This window comes from Rhinolophus sinicus, chromosome 17, assembly GCF_057876585.1.
Source record: "Rhinolophus sinicus isolate RSI-liver-muscle chromosome 17, RSI-T2T, whole genome shotgun sequence".
Classification (NCBI taxonomy): Eukaryota; Metazoa; Chordata; class Mammalia; order Chiroptera; family Rhinolophidae; genus Rhinolophus; species Rhinolophus sinicus.
Window position 1 is genome coordinate 165,061,572 of NC_142517.1, and position 16,732 is coordinate 165,078,303.

At 43.3% G+C, this 16,732-nt stretch overlaps 1 protein-coding gene across 6 annotated transcripts in view; it reads right to left on the reverse strand.

Moving 5' to 3' along the window:
* Positions 1-10,468, reverse strand: part of NFE2L2 (NFE2 like bZIP transcription factor 2) — a 32,117-nt gene extending 21,649 nt beyond the window's left edge. For 2 of the 6 annotated variants that reach the window (XM_019739290.3, XM_019739285.3), the window contains exon 1: positions 10,241-10,468. In XM_019739290.3, the coding sequence (XP_019594849.3) occupies positions 10,241-10,285 (45 nt within the window). In that variant the 5' untranslated portion in view covers positions 10,286-10,468. Of the gene's footprint in view, positions 1-1,624; positions 2,556-7,798; positions 9,715-10,240 lie in introns of those variants that run through there. The other 4 variants (XM_074338437.2, XM_019739286.3, XM_074338426.2 and 1 more) reach the window with 3 other exon arrangements.
* Between the last annotated feature and the right edge of the window lie 6,264 nt (positions 10,469-16,732).

Genomic DNA, 16,732 nt, shown 5'->3' on the forward strand with positions numbered 1-16,732 from the left:
CAGGCCCAAGAAACAGTAAATAGTGGTAACAATCACTATCAAATAACATTGCTCTCTGTTAAGGAAACTGGACTAGATACTCTACCCGAGTAAATGAAATGTACCTGGTCCTTCTGGTTTCTAGAGCTTTCATCACTTTCTGTGATCTCTCTCCCATTCTCCCTTTCAGTTTAGAATACAAGGCGAGAATGGGCTGCCATGTGAGGAGATGGTGGATCTCCCAACAGAGACCAAGGAAGTAACATCCTGAGGTTTTCCTGAGAACAAGCAGTAGTATTCTAGAAGTCAATGCATCACAGTGGTCCCACTGGGCTGGTACCACCACTTTGGAGGGTGTAGAATTGTACTGGGGCAGATAGGGCCCACTTTCTGGTTGTCTCAAAAAATCTTGTAATGTGGGACTGTCCTCCACTCCAAAGAGAAGTCCAGCCCATATGCCAGTAGTTGCCCCTTGGACAAAAACTTACTCCTTAGTGGTGGGATTCTGTCTTAACTAACTCTTGTAAAGGAGCCCCTTATTCTTTAGCATCTAACAAAACACCCGTAGTCATTAGAGAAGGAAGGAAAGAAGGGAGCAAAGGAGGAAAAGAGGGAAGGGAGAGCAGGGATTATGACAGACATCTCAATGCCATCGTGAGTAGTGGCACGGCCCTGGACAAGTTGCTATTTTACCTCTTTGAATAGGTTTCATTGTCTATAAAATGGAGATAATAGCCCTCACCAGCACAGATTCATTGTCAAGATCAAGTAAGAGAACGTGTAGGACCGACTACAGTACTAGCAGGTGTTCAGTAGATGCTAGTTCCCCTGCCCCTTTTCTTCCCCATGAAATTGCCAGTTGTCTGTTTTCAGATGTCTCATAACAACAAAAGGCTGGTTCTCTCCACAACTAGGAAGGAAGTGAGTTGAGAACGTGAACCGAAATGAAAGACGAATTGTTCCCTCCATCTCCATTATTATCTGTGACAGTGCACACACAACCACCAAAGCTTGACAGCACAATTGTACTGTTAGCAAGTGAACTTTGGAAACCTGTAGTGCAAGGCAAGAGATGTCTGCTCCTGGACCCCGACTTCCAAGGGACCCTCAGTGACAGAAGGGAGATGCATGAGTTTCTAGCTAGGGGTGTCATTACTACCCACCTCTCTTTAAGGAGAAAAGGCCGTATGTATCAGGATCAACGAGAAGAGCTATGCGAGAAGAGCTGTGAGGTACACCCCAGCTCTTCGTAACATGCTTTCCCTCCTTTCTGAACCGCCTCCCAACTTCAAGACCCAGAGGCCCAAGTCCTTCAGCAAAACATCCACACATAATCAATATTGCCCTGGCATCCCAGGGGCACCTCTGGGGGAAGGGGAAGCACAGAACCTACCAACAATGGGAATACATATCTAAATTGGGAACTCCCCTAATGAAGCTTCCATCTGTACTCTTCAGAGGAATTCCTAAGGTTACATGCTTACTGAATTAATGTGGTCACGTAAGTGTGCTCCGTTAACTAGAGGGAATATGTAACTATAAAATGTTCCATGCAAGTAAAATAAAAGTGGGCACTACGGTCTCATTCTACCTGGAAAAGGGGGACCGTGAATCCTATGGCACATGGGATTCCCATACAACTCACCCACAAGCAGTAGTGGCAACTGCTCCTGCTCTGTTCTCAGGCTCCCTTGCCAACTGGTGTCCAACGACATTCCACCAAGGATGGGGGCAGGCACCGGAGAGAGGCTGGAGGTGGGGAGGAAGGGCACCTCTCTCAGGGGTCCCAGCTCCTGAAGCCAGGCCAGCTTCCAGCTTCAGGAGGGAGGGCAGCTCCTGGTATTCCATTGTCTCCCTCGCCCCTCAAGCCCCAGGGATGGCGGTGGTGTCCGGAGGCTGTTTGGCTTTTTAGCTCTTCCATCACCTACGTAATTAATTTCCTATACTAAATTCCCTGTTTGAAATATCTCGTGTGGTGTCTTATTTTCTAAACCAAACTCTGGACTGTTTCTTAACCTCTCCAGAGTTTTCTCAATAAAGATAAAACTTACCTAACAGGGCTGCTGAAAGAACTAAAGATAATAATGCATGTAAATACTCAAAAATGCTTTCCGTTTTCTCACATGGAGAACCTGAGTGCAAGCTGCATGCTGAAGAGCAAACCGAAGTATTACAGATTTAGGAGTTCCTCAGGTGAAAACCCGAGGCTGAGTCCAAACCCTCAGCAAGAGTCCAAAAAGGCAACATTCCTCCTGGGTTCTCTAATAGGAAGCCTGCAGGTCAGTTTTGTTTTTCCTCCCGGCCCCTCTCCTTTTAATCACAGAACCCTTCTTCCAGGCGAACCCTAACGGGGAATCTCCCCTCTTGGAGTCACCATCCTCACTCTCAATCCACTGCCCCGAGGATTCTCTCAAACATGCAGGTAAAGAGGTTTCTAGCAGAGGGTGAGCCTGTCTCTGGAGAAGAAAGACTCTGAACCCAGAAGATGGTTCTCCTTCTTGGCCTGGTCTCAGCTTGGGTACCAGTGAAGAACAACATACGGCCAGCGGTGAGGGAGGACCCAGCCAGCACAAAGCAGCCCCGTTCCTGTTCTCTGGGGTTGGTTTCTCAATGTAGATTTGAATTATGTTTCATTGGGAATTACCAAGAACAAAAATAACTTCTTCAAAAATTGGCAATTTTTCCTACTGAAAGTAAAAAAAAAAAAAAGAATAAAAATGAGGGGTGGGCAGATGGCTTAGTTGGTTAGAGCGCGAGCTCTGAACAACAGGGTTGCTGTTTGATTCCCTCATGGGCCAGTGAGCTGCACCCTCCACAACTAGACTGAAGACAATGAGCAGCCGCTGAGCTTCCAGAGGGGCGGCCGGATGAGCGCGAGCTCTCAACATCAAGGTTGCCAGTTCAATTCCCTCTATGGGATGGTGGGCTGTGCCCCCTGCAACTAAAGATTGAAAATGGCAATTGAACTTGGAGCTGAGCTGCGCCCTCTACAACTAGATTGAAGGACAACGACTTGGAGCTGATGGGCCCTGAAGAAACACACTGTTCCCCAATTAAAAAAATAAATGTAAAAAAAAAAAGGTTAAAAAATGGTAACTTTAAATTTTGGTGGTTTTCATTACTAGGATTTTCAAGGTTTAAATTTTTTTTTTTTTTTTGCTAGGTCAAAAAAAATTAATGGTTCTTCAACACTCTCTAGACACAGCAGCAAGACTCTGGTACTGTAAAACAAACCAGCAAAAAGTCATCCGCAAGCACCTGAAGGAGTATAGTTCCATCATGTCATACCTATTCCTGTTCTGTTCATAGAAAGCAACAAAGCATGAGTTTTTCCTTCTACTCTACTTCCCTTAGGCTGGGAATAGGCTGGATTCTACATCCATGAGTGGTATAATTTTGTGCTGAAGCAGAGCAGATAAGATTGTCAAGTCTGGAGTAAAGCAAAATTCCACACCTTTTTATCAGTAGGCTGCCTATGCCTACACACCAAGTCAATATTGCCCTGCCTCTCACAGACATTGGGGTGGCGGGGGGAGGTACTAACCCACCCTGAATGTTGGCTACATTCCAGCAAAAAAGGAAAAGGGCATTTAATGAGGAAAATGATTCATTAAAACACAAATATGCATTGCATATAGCCTAAACGTTAACACTGAAATCCTTCTGTTTTGAGGTAAACACATATGTAAATCATTCAGCACAACACAAGTGAAAAAAATAAGATACTGTTTTTTAAATCTTAAAGCAATAGAAGATGGTGGGTTAAAAGTATTTCAAACTACTGATGATTTGAGTTAGAAAAGCAGGCAGCTTCCTAGGGGTGACTAAATGTATCCCCCAATGGGGATGGTCGGGCAATATTGGAGTTGGGCTGCCCCAGCTCTGCCAGGCAACACCGGAGACAGGCCGTGGCTGGCACGGGGATGCCCACTCCCTTCTGGGCCTGTCCCCACCCTGCCTGCAAGGTGGGGCCAAGCCAGCTTCAGCAGGCCCTGAACCATACCCTCAAGTCTGTCTGTCTGTCTCTCTTCAAAAACAATTCAGAAGTTAGCCCGTTTCCAAATATGTAAACCAGCGAGCCATTCAGGTACGTACAAATGGTATGTGGTCAGAATACAAAGTTGACTTTATCAGGCAGATACGGAATCAAAAAATTGAGTTGCTAAAAGATGCCTTGCAGATTTAAGTTGTGTTTTGTCTATTCGTTTGCTTGTTTTTTAATGGGAAAAGACAATGAGGCTCAGAAATGCAGAGCACAGAACTTCTTAGAGGAAGGCTGAGTTCTGTCCTAGCTTCCAGGCTCTCCAACACCTATCCCAAGCACCTGCCTTTTCCATGCTATCCCAAAAAATCTAGACTGCAGCTTATCACAGGCCACAGTCCGGACACAACACGGAAAAATTCTGCTGACTAATTTGGGAAAAAACCTTTTGATTAAAAAATTATCACCCAAATCTCCATGAGGTATTCAAGAGCTCAAGTTATATTTATTGAATTTCAAATATTTGCCAGGCACTTTAAAACACAGTTCCCAGATTTAGGTGTTACTCTTAAGGCCATGAAGGTCAGTGATCAAATATAGAAACACTTCCTTTCATGATTTAAGTAAGACGTCCTAACCAGATTTTCTAAATCACTACAGAAATATCATCAATGGGCACCAAGCACTGAGTTGGTTCTCTAGGGCACTGATTCTCCAATCTGACTGCATACTGGAGTCCCTTCGGAAGCTTGAAAAAATACCGACGTCTGGGTCCCACTCCCAGAGACTTTGATTTAATGAGGGATATGGCCTGGGCATCAGTATTTTAAAATAGATTCTAATAGACAGAAAACCAAACCATTGCTATATGGAATAAAAAGAAATACATAAAGTGGAAACAACTCAAATATCCATCAACTGCATAAGTGGATAAATAAAATGTTGTGTGTCATACAATGGAATAGTATTCAGCAATAAAAATGGAGTCCTGATAAATGCTACAACATGGTCAAACCTTACCCACGTTATGTTAAGTGAAAGAAGGCATTCACACAAAACTACATATATGATTCCATTTACATGAAATATCCAGTCAACGGACAACTTCATAGCGAGAGAAAATAGATGAGTGGTTACCAGGGACTAAGGAAGTTAGAAATACTGAGTGACTGTTAATGGATATAGGGTTTCTTTTTAGGGTAATGAAAATGTTCTAAAATTGATTGTGGTGATGGCTATACAATTCTGAATATACTAAACCACTGAACTGTCCACTTTAAAGGGGTGGACTGTATGGTATTTGAATTATCTCTTAAGGCTGTTAAAGAGAGAACGAAATATAAATTCTATGCCTAGCTTTCGAGGAACTTACAGTCTAGCTGTAGAGGGGGAAAAAAAAGATACACAGATAAGACAAGCATCAATAGATTTTTTTAAAGGCCATTAAAGAGAATTGCCTACTGCAGAAAATAAAAACACTAAGTTCAGAAGGAGGCTTCAAAGTCAAAATAATCTGATATTTTTCTTCTTATCCAACCCATCTCTGATTTGTAAAAAAGCAATGGAGAGTTCAGATCTCTTTAGTATGTTGCTGATAATACAGGCACAATTTCCAAGCTTGTCGGAAAGGAATGACTACTTAGTATTACTAAAAAATATATTTTTAATGCTTCAGAATACAGGCTGGTGATGGATTATAATGACCCTCAAAAGTCATTTACCCACAGGGCCTTTGAAAAACAGACGTGGGACTCTAAATTCTTCCTATGCCCTGGATTCGTCTTTACTACTAGCAGTTTACAAGCTCAAACACACAAAGAGATTCACATCTGAGACTTTGTAACATACAGTTATTATAGGGTATCTGCCATAAAAACGATTGGTTAAAAGTGCTTCCCACTGCCGAGTTCCTAAAATTCTTAATAATAATAATAACCATGAAGTATTAATTGTGGCATGGGCTGACACATAGAAAAGGCTAACCTTAGCCAGGATGGGATTTTATTTAGCAGTTTTATTTTGATTTTGGGGGGAGGAGGGAACAGTTGGTGTAAGAACATCGTTTGTACTTTTATAATACCGTTTACGAATTATACACTTGAATGTATTTTTGCTTTCATTTCCAGAGAAAACAGCATTATGAATTGACGAAGCCTTGGCCTATACCTTAGAGCCCTTCATAAACGTTTTACAGAGCGTACTTAGAAGCAGGTGGCAATGAAGTTTTAATAACTCCTAGAAATCATATTATCAAAATATAAACTCTATTCTCTCTTATGGTAAACATAAATATATGGTTACAGGTGAAGAAAGCAGGTTAAATACTGCTTTTAGTAAACTTGTCCTCATATACTATACCACGGTGTGCAACTTTTCAGCAAACTCTTATAAGTGATTGGGCCAGGTATTTAAATACCCTAGGTTTACCCATACCAACTTTTAAGCAAATCATTCACTGGACCCTAAAAATCCTGCAGGATCCTTAATGCAGATGAGTAAGAATAATTCTGAAAACAATCTGTTTAATGATAAGGACTACAAAATAAAGCATTTAAATTTGAAATGTACTATTTTCAAAATTCCAGATAAGCCTTTAATTAGATAGATGTGAGCCCTTAACTCTTGCTTCAATTCAGAAATGCCAAAATTTGAACCAAAGGTTTCTACTGGCTGTTTTCAACTCAAATTCTCTCCATTCTAATCACTTTCCTTCAACCTAGTTTAATCCCATCTGTCCCACTCTTCACCACTGAACTTACTTTGGATAGTTACCTCAAAATGAAGAGAGCCAACAGAACAGGAGAATGCACCAACTAAGGCAAACAAAGGTGAACAGAGACTCACTACCTAAGAGATTTAATTAAGAAAAAGGAAAAGGAAAACCAGTCCCTGAAACACGCGAGGCAGAATCTCAGACACTCCTGGAATCCCAGAAATTTTAAAAACGATCATTATATTAAGAAACGATCCTGCCTCTCTAAATTAACACCCCCTTCCAGCCACGCCTGTGTCTTCCTTAAAAGGCCTTAAAATGGAAATATGATAATTCCATCGACAGGTGTATTGACTCTCACTGTATTGAAGAAAGTGCACCTCCCCTCTCACATACACAGTAACTGAATTTCTTGGGAAGTAAAAAAGGTTAATCTTTTTAATTCCTGCCTCTCCCCAGTTTTGCTCATTTTTTCCACTTTTTAAGTGTGGGCATTCCTCCTATTCAAAGTTTAACTAGTCCTGGTCCAATCTGGAAGTGGTGATTAAGAAATGTGACAGTCAGATTACCTCAGTTTGAATCCCACCTGCGACTCAAGAGTTGAGTCACTTTAAGCAGGACTCCTGGCCTCTCTGTGCCTCTTTTCTCACCTGGAAACTGCAGATAATAGTATTTCTCATGGGGTTACTGTGACATTACGCATGTGAAGCAATTGTCACACTGCCTGGTGTACAAGGAAGTGCCCAAGAACTCATCTATTATCGTTTTAGTGCCAAATTCTTTCTGCGCCCAACTTGATACTGAAACCTTAACCCCAAGTCAAGGAAAAATTAAAGAGGAAATATTATTTATGCAAAAACCCCTTTATATAAAAGTGTTCAGCCAGTAGACAGCAAATTCCCAGGGGGAAAAAAGTGTGTATGGTCCAGAGGGTTCCTTTTCTCATGCCGCTCTGTAAGTATAATTCATCCTGAATAAAAATAAATATTAACTCATCCTAAAGAGAGATGAGCTTACCCCCCCCAGCATTGTTTATAAAAACCCAAGTTAACAAAAAAGAAAGACTCCAAAATGGCCTAAGTTATTTTTTAATGCAGAAAGACGGAGGTGAATTGTGTATTTACCCTCCTATATGCTGCTTCCACAATCTCAAGAAATTTTTCACATCCAAAAAGTCAAGTTGATCTTTGGTTAATATTCATTCAGGAGATGAGAGATCTGTCCCATTTTTCTTTTTAAAAATAAATCTTATCTGTGTAATCCAAGATCAACTTCATCTCTCATACACAAAGTACTTTCTCTCTCCAAGACACCCTTGAAAAGAGTTAATGGTCCCTTCCACCTGTTGGAGAAAGAATCCAAGGCTCTCCTTACTGACCTGTTCACGAACACCTTCTCTGTACAGAGGTGAAAACCAGGATCCTAGTACCACATCACACCTGGAGTTTCTCTGATCAAAGTACAGAATCCACTCTTTGTTCAAATCTTTCTGGACTACAAACAATGATTTAATATGAATCCCAGGCATGAAACTGATTCTAAATTTTACTCCATTTTCTTTTTCCATAGTCTTCAAATGTATACTATTGATGTCTGATTACAAAGACAGAAAAGGAGTTACCTTACCAAACAAAACTGAAAAATTCACATTTAAATGAGAAAGCAGTATATATGCCTTATGTACTTCTGCATAGGGAATGTTAAATGACATAGTGAAAAAAGGAAAAGGAAAAACAAAATAATGGAGAGCTCCAGGTTACAATTCCCGAATTTAGGAAAGCTAAAGGCCATTAGCATTATACATCCTTTTGTCATATAGATGGCTGTATAGATTACTCTTGAACAGCTCCTAAGTCCAAAAGCATACTTCTTCATACTGGTGGAAACCAGGGGAATACATTCCCTATTATTACTGGGGGAAAGTTCAAGACTCTAAACAGCTTCAAAGAAAAAGCAGCATAATTAATACATTGCTAATGACTTAAAACCTTATTGTACATCTTCAGGATCAGTCTAAAACATTAGGTTTATGAGCATAAACATATTTACTATACTTATTAAGTTATACATTTCCTTGAACCAAATATTTTTTCCTCAGAACCCAATTACCAAAACATTGGAAATACAAATCTCTACTCCTTTAAAAGTCCCTACAAAGTATGAATAGAAACTTATTTTCACTTTTACAACAATTTAAAGAACTTTACAGCACAGTATTATGTAACACAGGTGTTTCTCCCTCTCTCTGCCCTTGCAAAAGAAGCAACATGCTAAGAAATCGAGGCAAACTCTCAACAGAAAAGGAAAATTATACACAGCACCCAAAGGAGAAATAATACATGAAAGCCAAAAACTTAGTAACAGCCTAAAAGCAACAAAAATTCTAATCTACACTCGCTGCACTTACCGTTGACAGCACAAAACACAATATCCTGCCTTACACATTTTGGGATGGCAATTCTGCAATGCTAAATCCAAAGACAAAGCCGCCCTGGGGAAAAATAACAATTGCGCAACAGATCGACAGCTCCAACTTGTCCCTTGGCCTCCGCGCGGCAAGGTTTGCACGCTATAAAGCAGGAAAGGGCCAACCAAGGGCCGCCGTGACAACCAACCAGCCACTGTCACCGAGGCCAAGGCCACGCACGCGGCGTGCGCCACGGGGAGGAATCCCGCGGGAATCGACAAACCCGGTTGCGGTCCTCAGCCCCACCCACTCTTCCCGGCGCGTTGAGAGGGGCTCCGCGGTTCTCAGAGCCTGAACCTTCCCAACCGCGCGAGGCCCACTTCGGCCGCCGCACGTCGGGGCATTCGAGCGCTCCGGACACTTGGGGACCTCCGTCCCCCACCTAGGGGCTGGGTTTTCTCGCCAAGCTGCCTTAGAGAGTGAGCCGACGAACAGACTGATTATTTTGCAAAGGAGCACCCTTAGACGGCCCAGCGGGATGAGCGCGCAGTGCCGCAGACCGCGCAGGTTGTGGGGCCGGGGTCAACGGCGGCAGAGGAGGGGTTCCGGGTCCCAGCCCGGAGGAGACCTCAGCTCCCCCGAGAGTGGCCCCGTGACTAGGCACATTTTTGCCGGCTCCAAGGCGGGGGAGACGCGCGGCCCCGGAAGGGCCGGGCCGCGCCGGCTCAGACCGCCAGCGTCCGCCCCCTCCTACCCTGCAGCCTCTGGGGCCGCTCAAACTCGGGGGGCCGAATGGGGCTCCTGGGTCCCAACCTGGTGGCCGGGGACGCAGCTAGAGATTCCCGTTCACCCCACGCACGCACGCGGGCGTAATCCCAACCCCCAGCCAGTCGCCTTCTGAGGCCGCGGCCAAGTTGTCGGACTGACCACCCCGTTGCGCCCTTACTCCCCTCACCGCCCCTCGGGTCCCCGCTCCCGATCCCCGCCCCACCCCGCCCCGGCGCAAGCGCAGCGACTCCAGTGCGCGGCCGCTGCAGTCCAGGCTCCGGCCACAGACGGGAGGAGAAGCCGGCTGTGGCTGTCCGTGCCGGGCCGCGGCTCCCTCGCGCCCCTGGACCCGTCCTGGTACCACAGTGGGGCCCTGAGGGCCGGGCAGCACCTGCTGGGACGGCACTCCTGGCGGCGGCAGCTCCAAGTCCATCATGCTGAGTTAGGGACTGTGCTCTGGGGCTCCCCGACGGCGGCGGCCCTGTCCTGGCTGCCGAGACGCGGTGCGGACCAGGCGGCACTGACAGCGGCAGCGGACGCGGCGACGGCGGGCTCGCGGGCACTCGCTTCTCGCCGACACGGCCCGAAGAGCCGGCCGGGCTCCTGCCCCGACACGCCTCCCGCCCCCCGAAGGCGGGGCAAGAGCCCGGGCCTTTCCTTCCCTGACTGGCCGCCGGGGCGGAGGTGTCGAAAATCCCCCACCCCCGCCCCGGCTGACGCAAGAAGCTCGCGGTCCTGGGGCGGGAAAGGGCCGTGAGCGGGGGTCCCAGTGGGCGGCTGCGGGGGTGGGTGGTGCCGGGAGGAGGGCTGCTTTAGCTCCCAAGTCCCCGCGCTCGATGTACCCTCCCCGCAAATAAAACCAACACTCTCCGCCCGCGAGATTAGCAGTTGTTTGCCGAAGGTCGCTCGGGTTCGGGCGTTTTGAGACAGTTTAAACAGTTGGAACAAACACTCCTAGAGCCCGGCAAAGGCGCTGGTATCGGAGCTGCGCCTCCCTGATTTGGAGTTGCAGAACCTTGCCCCGCTTTATCTCACCCCACCGCCCGAGAGTGGCGCCAGCCCGGGGGACGGGGGCAAAAGGCTTGGACCCGGCCCTGAGCACCGTGAGCTGCCCTCTCGCCCTCGGTCCCATCCGGGACTTGCCCAGGGGAAGTGCGGACCGCGCGGGGAGCTCGTGCTCGCGGTCACCCTGAACGCCCTGCACTTACTCCCACGCGCCTGCATTCTCGCTGAGCTCAGGACGCCAAGGGCAAACGGAGAAGTCTCTTTTGGTTGGAGAGTAGGCAGCAACAGCTTCATTTGCCCACCAAAGCACACACACGATAGCACAGAAGGCGTCCTTAACACTGTGCAGTACTAGGACATGCCATAATCTGCAAGTTTCTTTTCAGGTACGATGAATTTAAAAAGAAAAAAGAAAACAACAAAGTTATAAAGTAGTTTGTACAGTATGGATCCGTGTAGTAAAAACATGTGCCTAGAAAAAGAATTCCAAGTTGTCCACCAAATATTAATAGTTGTAGGCTCATGAATGATTTTTATCTTTGTTATTTTAAATGTTTTCAATTTACAATGTATTAACGTTTTACATGAAAAACAATTACTTAAAAATTAATCACTATCCACAGAAAACTTCAAGTTCTTGAAAACAGGAATACTGTGAAATCTTACAAGATTTAAAAAAGAATTGATAAATTATTTTCTCTTACTCAACATAACTTTCACAATACTGGTTTTCAGATTTTAGCTTCTTGGAATTATGCAAAACCAGGTGAAGTGATGCCAGCAGTGGTTTTACTATTTCATTCAAAAACCACACACACAGCCCCTTGGCTATAGCAGATCAACGCCCAAAGAACTTACTTTCTCATGGTTGCATAATTTGACACTCCCAGGATTTATCTGTAAATTTATTTATATGTTCGAATAGTCCTTGGGGTAAGTGAAGCCTACATTAATTGCTTGTAATTGAAGCAAGTTTCTTCAACTTGAATTAAACCTTTTTAGCTGTTATGTGAAAAGCCTGCAAAATAATCTGCACACTGAAAACAAACAGGAGAAATTATTTACAATGAACCTGACATGAAACAGGCAGAGATATAATGAAATGACATTTCTGCATCAAAGAAGGGCAAAGAGTATGTTGTTAACAATTGGAGTTACTTATTGAAACTACTACATTGGAGAAGGTAGACAATGAACCCAGGAGGTAGGAGATACCAAAGGCATATATAACATGGCTGCTGCCCTCAAGGAGTTTGTAAAGTGTTTGGTATTTCCTTGTTAAGCAACAAATTGCCATTGAGTTTAGACTCAATGAAATAACCTTTACTTTTACAGAAGTGAAATTGCTGGGAGTATATTATTTTAGGCACCTGCAGAATACATATTTTCAAAGGGAGTAGAACAATATGATAAGAGTCTGAACATGTTTAAGAAGAATAAACACTAGGGAAAAGCTGTTTGGCGTAAGAAAAGGGAACCCCAGTCTCATACCCCCCACATAAAGCAGTTTCCCAGTCTTTGCAGACATTGAAACGAGATTGTCTTTATGTGAGAACTTAGGCCTTGCCTTCCAAACTTACATATTGTGCTGTGGGCGCACAGATTCAACATGTTGAGAAGCTGCAGAAGAACTGGAAAGGTGATGCTGGTTTTTCTCTCCTGTCCTGGTGCCATGGGAGCCCTTTTTACTGCCAGGCTCTTCTAGTTACTGCTTTATTTTTACCCCCCCTTCTACTGATCCTTGTACATTGATGTCTGAATTCTTTGATGTCTTTGGAAAGACAACTCTTCAGGTATGTTTGTGTCAGTATTGTAATACTTTGCTCTAGAGTTCTCATAAAAATTAAGCAGCATCAAGTAAGCCTTCTGAGCACACAGTTTGGATAATGGTAATGCAATGACCAATTTATTTCACTTTCTTCTCCTTGATCTAAGCTGCCAACTTTGTAAGGCCCAAGAAAGTACCTACTGTTTCAAAATCCTTCATCATCTTGAGTTTTCTTCACTCTTCTTTTCACTTCTCCTTAATTGTAATCCATGTTTGAGCCAGGAAATACCGAGATTCTATTGGAATTATAGCTAAAATTCTAAATTTGTTCAACTTACAGTTGGAGCATATCAAGTAGCTGGGTTTTTTTGTTTGTTTGTTTTTTTATTGGGGAAGGGGAACAGGACTTGATTGGGGAACAGTGTGTACTTCCAGGACTTTTTTCCAAGTCAAGTTGTTGTCCTTTCAATCTTAGTTATGGAGGGTGCCGTTCAGCTTCAAGTTGTTGTCCTTTCAGTCTTAGTTGTGGAGGGCGCAGCTCAGCTCCAGGTCCAGTTGCCGTTGCTAGTTGCAGGGGGCACAGCCCACCATCCCTTGTGGGAGTCGAACCGGCAACCACAACGAACTGAGCCATCCTCAGCTGCTCAGCTCAAGGTGCCGTGTTCAATCTTAGTTGTAGGGGGCAAAGCCCACCATCCCTTGTGGGACTCGAGGAATTGAACCGAGAACCTTGTGATTGAGAGCCGACTGGCCATGTGGGAATCCAACCGGCAGCCTTCGGAGTTAGGAGCACAGAGCTCCAACAGCCTGAGCCACCGGGCCGGCCCCTCAAGTAGCTGGTTTTTAAAGATGGCACCTAAGGAACCAGCCCTCTGATACCGATGTAATCTCCTGACACTGAATCAAGGCTGGCCCTCTGACTTGCTTTAACTTATGGAAGGAGGCTGGAAATGACAGTGTCAGGTCTCCATCTAAGCTGTAAAAAGATCTGACCACTCTTAATTTTATACTCTTAGAAGTCAGCCATCACATAAGAAGTCTGACTATGTTCACGGGAAGAGAGGCCACGGGGAAAAGCACTGGGGGATGAGACTCCAAGTAGAGAGAGAGGCTATATGAACCGAGGCGTCAGACGGGTGAGTGAAGAAACCATTCTGGACTTTCCAGCCCACCTAGTCAAGCCCTAGAGGACTGCAGCCCCAGCTGCTATCTGACTGCAACCACATAAAAAGACTCTAAGGAGACCCGCAGAAGCCCGCCTGGCTGAGCCTCGGGAACATAAAGAACTGTGTGTGAGAGATTATAATAAACTGTTTTCAGCCACTAAGTTTTGCTGTGGCTTGTTTCACAGCAATAGATAACCAAAACAGTGTATATTGAATATCAAGATTTCTCCTGGCTGCTTTTTGTTTGTTAACCATTACTGGGAGCACGTATAGGATTGGTACTTTGCAAACCCTCGGAAGCAAATTGACTTTCCTGTGAATGAGGAAAGTATCTTTCCTATAATATATGCTTGTTGCTACGTACAAAGTAAACCACCTCATCACAGCATGCGTCAGTATCATACCATTAGATGGATGATGGTGAGAGCTTCTCATCAAAATACACTTAAGGAACACAGACATTTCAGCAATTAAGTAGATGGAGGAATAAATGCATACAGAGATTCTGGCCCTGACATAACCTCATTTATACCAGTTTTGTAAGATACTTTCTGAATATCTGCTGAGGGAATTTGAACTTCAGGAGCAGCGTGCCTACTGGATAAACTGAACTCCAGTATAGCAGTGTTCAACATAATTAGTGTATTAATTTCAAAACACACCCATAACCTTGGTTCCTTGGTGTGCACATCTCATTATGCAAACTACTGACACAAAGAGCTATCAATCTCCAAAGCCGGTTTTAGCTTGTAGTTTCCTGCTCATAAGAGAAATGTGCTCTGCAGGAGCCGCAGTGCAATGAGTAAAGGAAAACACCCAGAAGTTTCAAAGAGTGCTTCTGAATGATATGTGTTGACATCTATTTAAATATCTATGCACAGAAAAAAAATACTGAACATATATGCTCAAAAATGGTAAATATAGTTGTTCTGATTAGTGATGATTTTATTTTCCTCATTTTGCCTACCTGCGTTTTCCTAAATAAACATATATTACTTTTATAATAATAAGCAAAACAAAAGTGGGGGTAGGAGTGTAAGGGGGGTATTAGCTTTTCTTCCAAGCTACTGGGTCCACTTCATTTTCAAATTGAATTTTAACCACAAGCTTTGGAAATCTTTCTATTCTGTATCTACTAGAGTGGAACCTGGAGAATTTGATCAGATCTTTAAGTGTGGTTGTGGTAAGGGTCTAAAACTCCTTTGCCCTTTTAATCTATTGCTATATTTGCAAAGTAGAATAGGGGCCCCTAGACAAAGATGGAAGTTTATGAATATATCAAGTAGAGACTAAGAACTACAGCATTGGGGTGATGTGCAAAGTGGCTCATACACAACATCACTGTGTAGGGAAAATAGAGTGCACAGACACACAAAAAACACTTAACCATGTTTCCCCGAAAACCAGACCTAGCCGGACCATCAGCTCTAATGTGTCTTTTGGAGCAAAATTTAATATAAGACCTGGTCTTAAATTATATTATATAACACCTAGTATTATATTATTTATATTATATTATATTATATTGTATTGTATTGTATTGTATTGTATTGTATTGTATTGTATTGTATTGTATTATATTATTATATTATACTATATTATATTATATTTTACCCGGTCTTATTATTATAAGACTGGGTCTTATATTAATTTTTGCTCCAAAAGACGCATTAGAGCTGATAGTCCAGCTAGGTCTTATTTTCGGGGAAACATGGTATACCTAGAGCTATGCCTTCAAGGCTGGTTACCAAATATTGATAATGGGTGTCAAATATCAGATAATTTTCACTTTCTTTGTGCTTTCCGGCATTGTTCAAGTTTTTCTAGTACACATTTTTAGAATTCGGGGGGAAATCAGTGAAATTCTTTTCATTTGGGTCAAACAGAAAGCAAGATACAATGATGGAAGAGCAGAACATCCTCACGGGCAAGGCTTGCAAACAAAGCCTTTAACGTTCTTGAGGCTGGAATATAAAAAAGGAAAATAAGATTTGCCAAGATATTTGTTTACTGGCATTTGCTATACCATGGACTCTCATTTTAGCCTAATATGTGGTATTAGAATTAAAAGAACCCTTGGAGAGCTTCTGACCCAATGATGGCAAGTAAGATTTACTTTGACTGCCAACTCCAGTTGATTGGCAGGGCTGTTTACAGTGTTTTGCTGAGAAGAATTCAGAAGCGGCTTCCTAATTTGGCAGAAAATTTTCAGTGATTGATTAACAATGTCTGCCATGGACACGAATGGCAGAAGTGGTGGCATATATCAGGTGTTTTCCCTCTCTGATCTAGTCCAACTCTCTACTTTTACATTTCAGGAGACTGAGGGGTGAAGTGGTAACCAATGATCACAGAATTAGCTATTGGCAGAGCCAGGAGTAAAACATTTCTTGACTCCTGGTATTATGTTCTTCCCATATAACAAATTGACTTGGAGTTTTGAAGGCAAATCTAGTACTGGGCCAGACCTAAAGGGTCAGGTGTAAATTTTATTTACATGTTAGCACCTCATTTTTGGAGGAGATCAATAACCTGATTTATTAAGGATAATAATTATTTCACGTATTTTGTAAAGTTCCCCACAAATCATGAGATGTGATTAGATCCAATATTACAAATCAGAAGGCTACAAAACAGTTAAGTGAATTGCTCAAAGCTCAAGAAAATTATTGTCTGAAACTGGCTGGTTCTAAAACCTAGCCTCAGTCCACTCTAGGTCAGATCTCTGTAGAGTCCTTTGGCTGTGCTGTATTTACTAAGACTACACACAGCAAAGCTCCCTGAAGAGTACATTTTTCCACATTCTGTTTAATTAATTCCCCATGGACAGAATGATAAAGTATTTTTCACTAGAGAGGAAACTTACGAACAAATATTGGAACAGGATTCTACATTTAAGAAGCTCAAAGTGAAGAGTAGGAAAAAACTAAATGTGCTGTTTGCA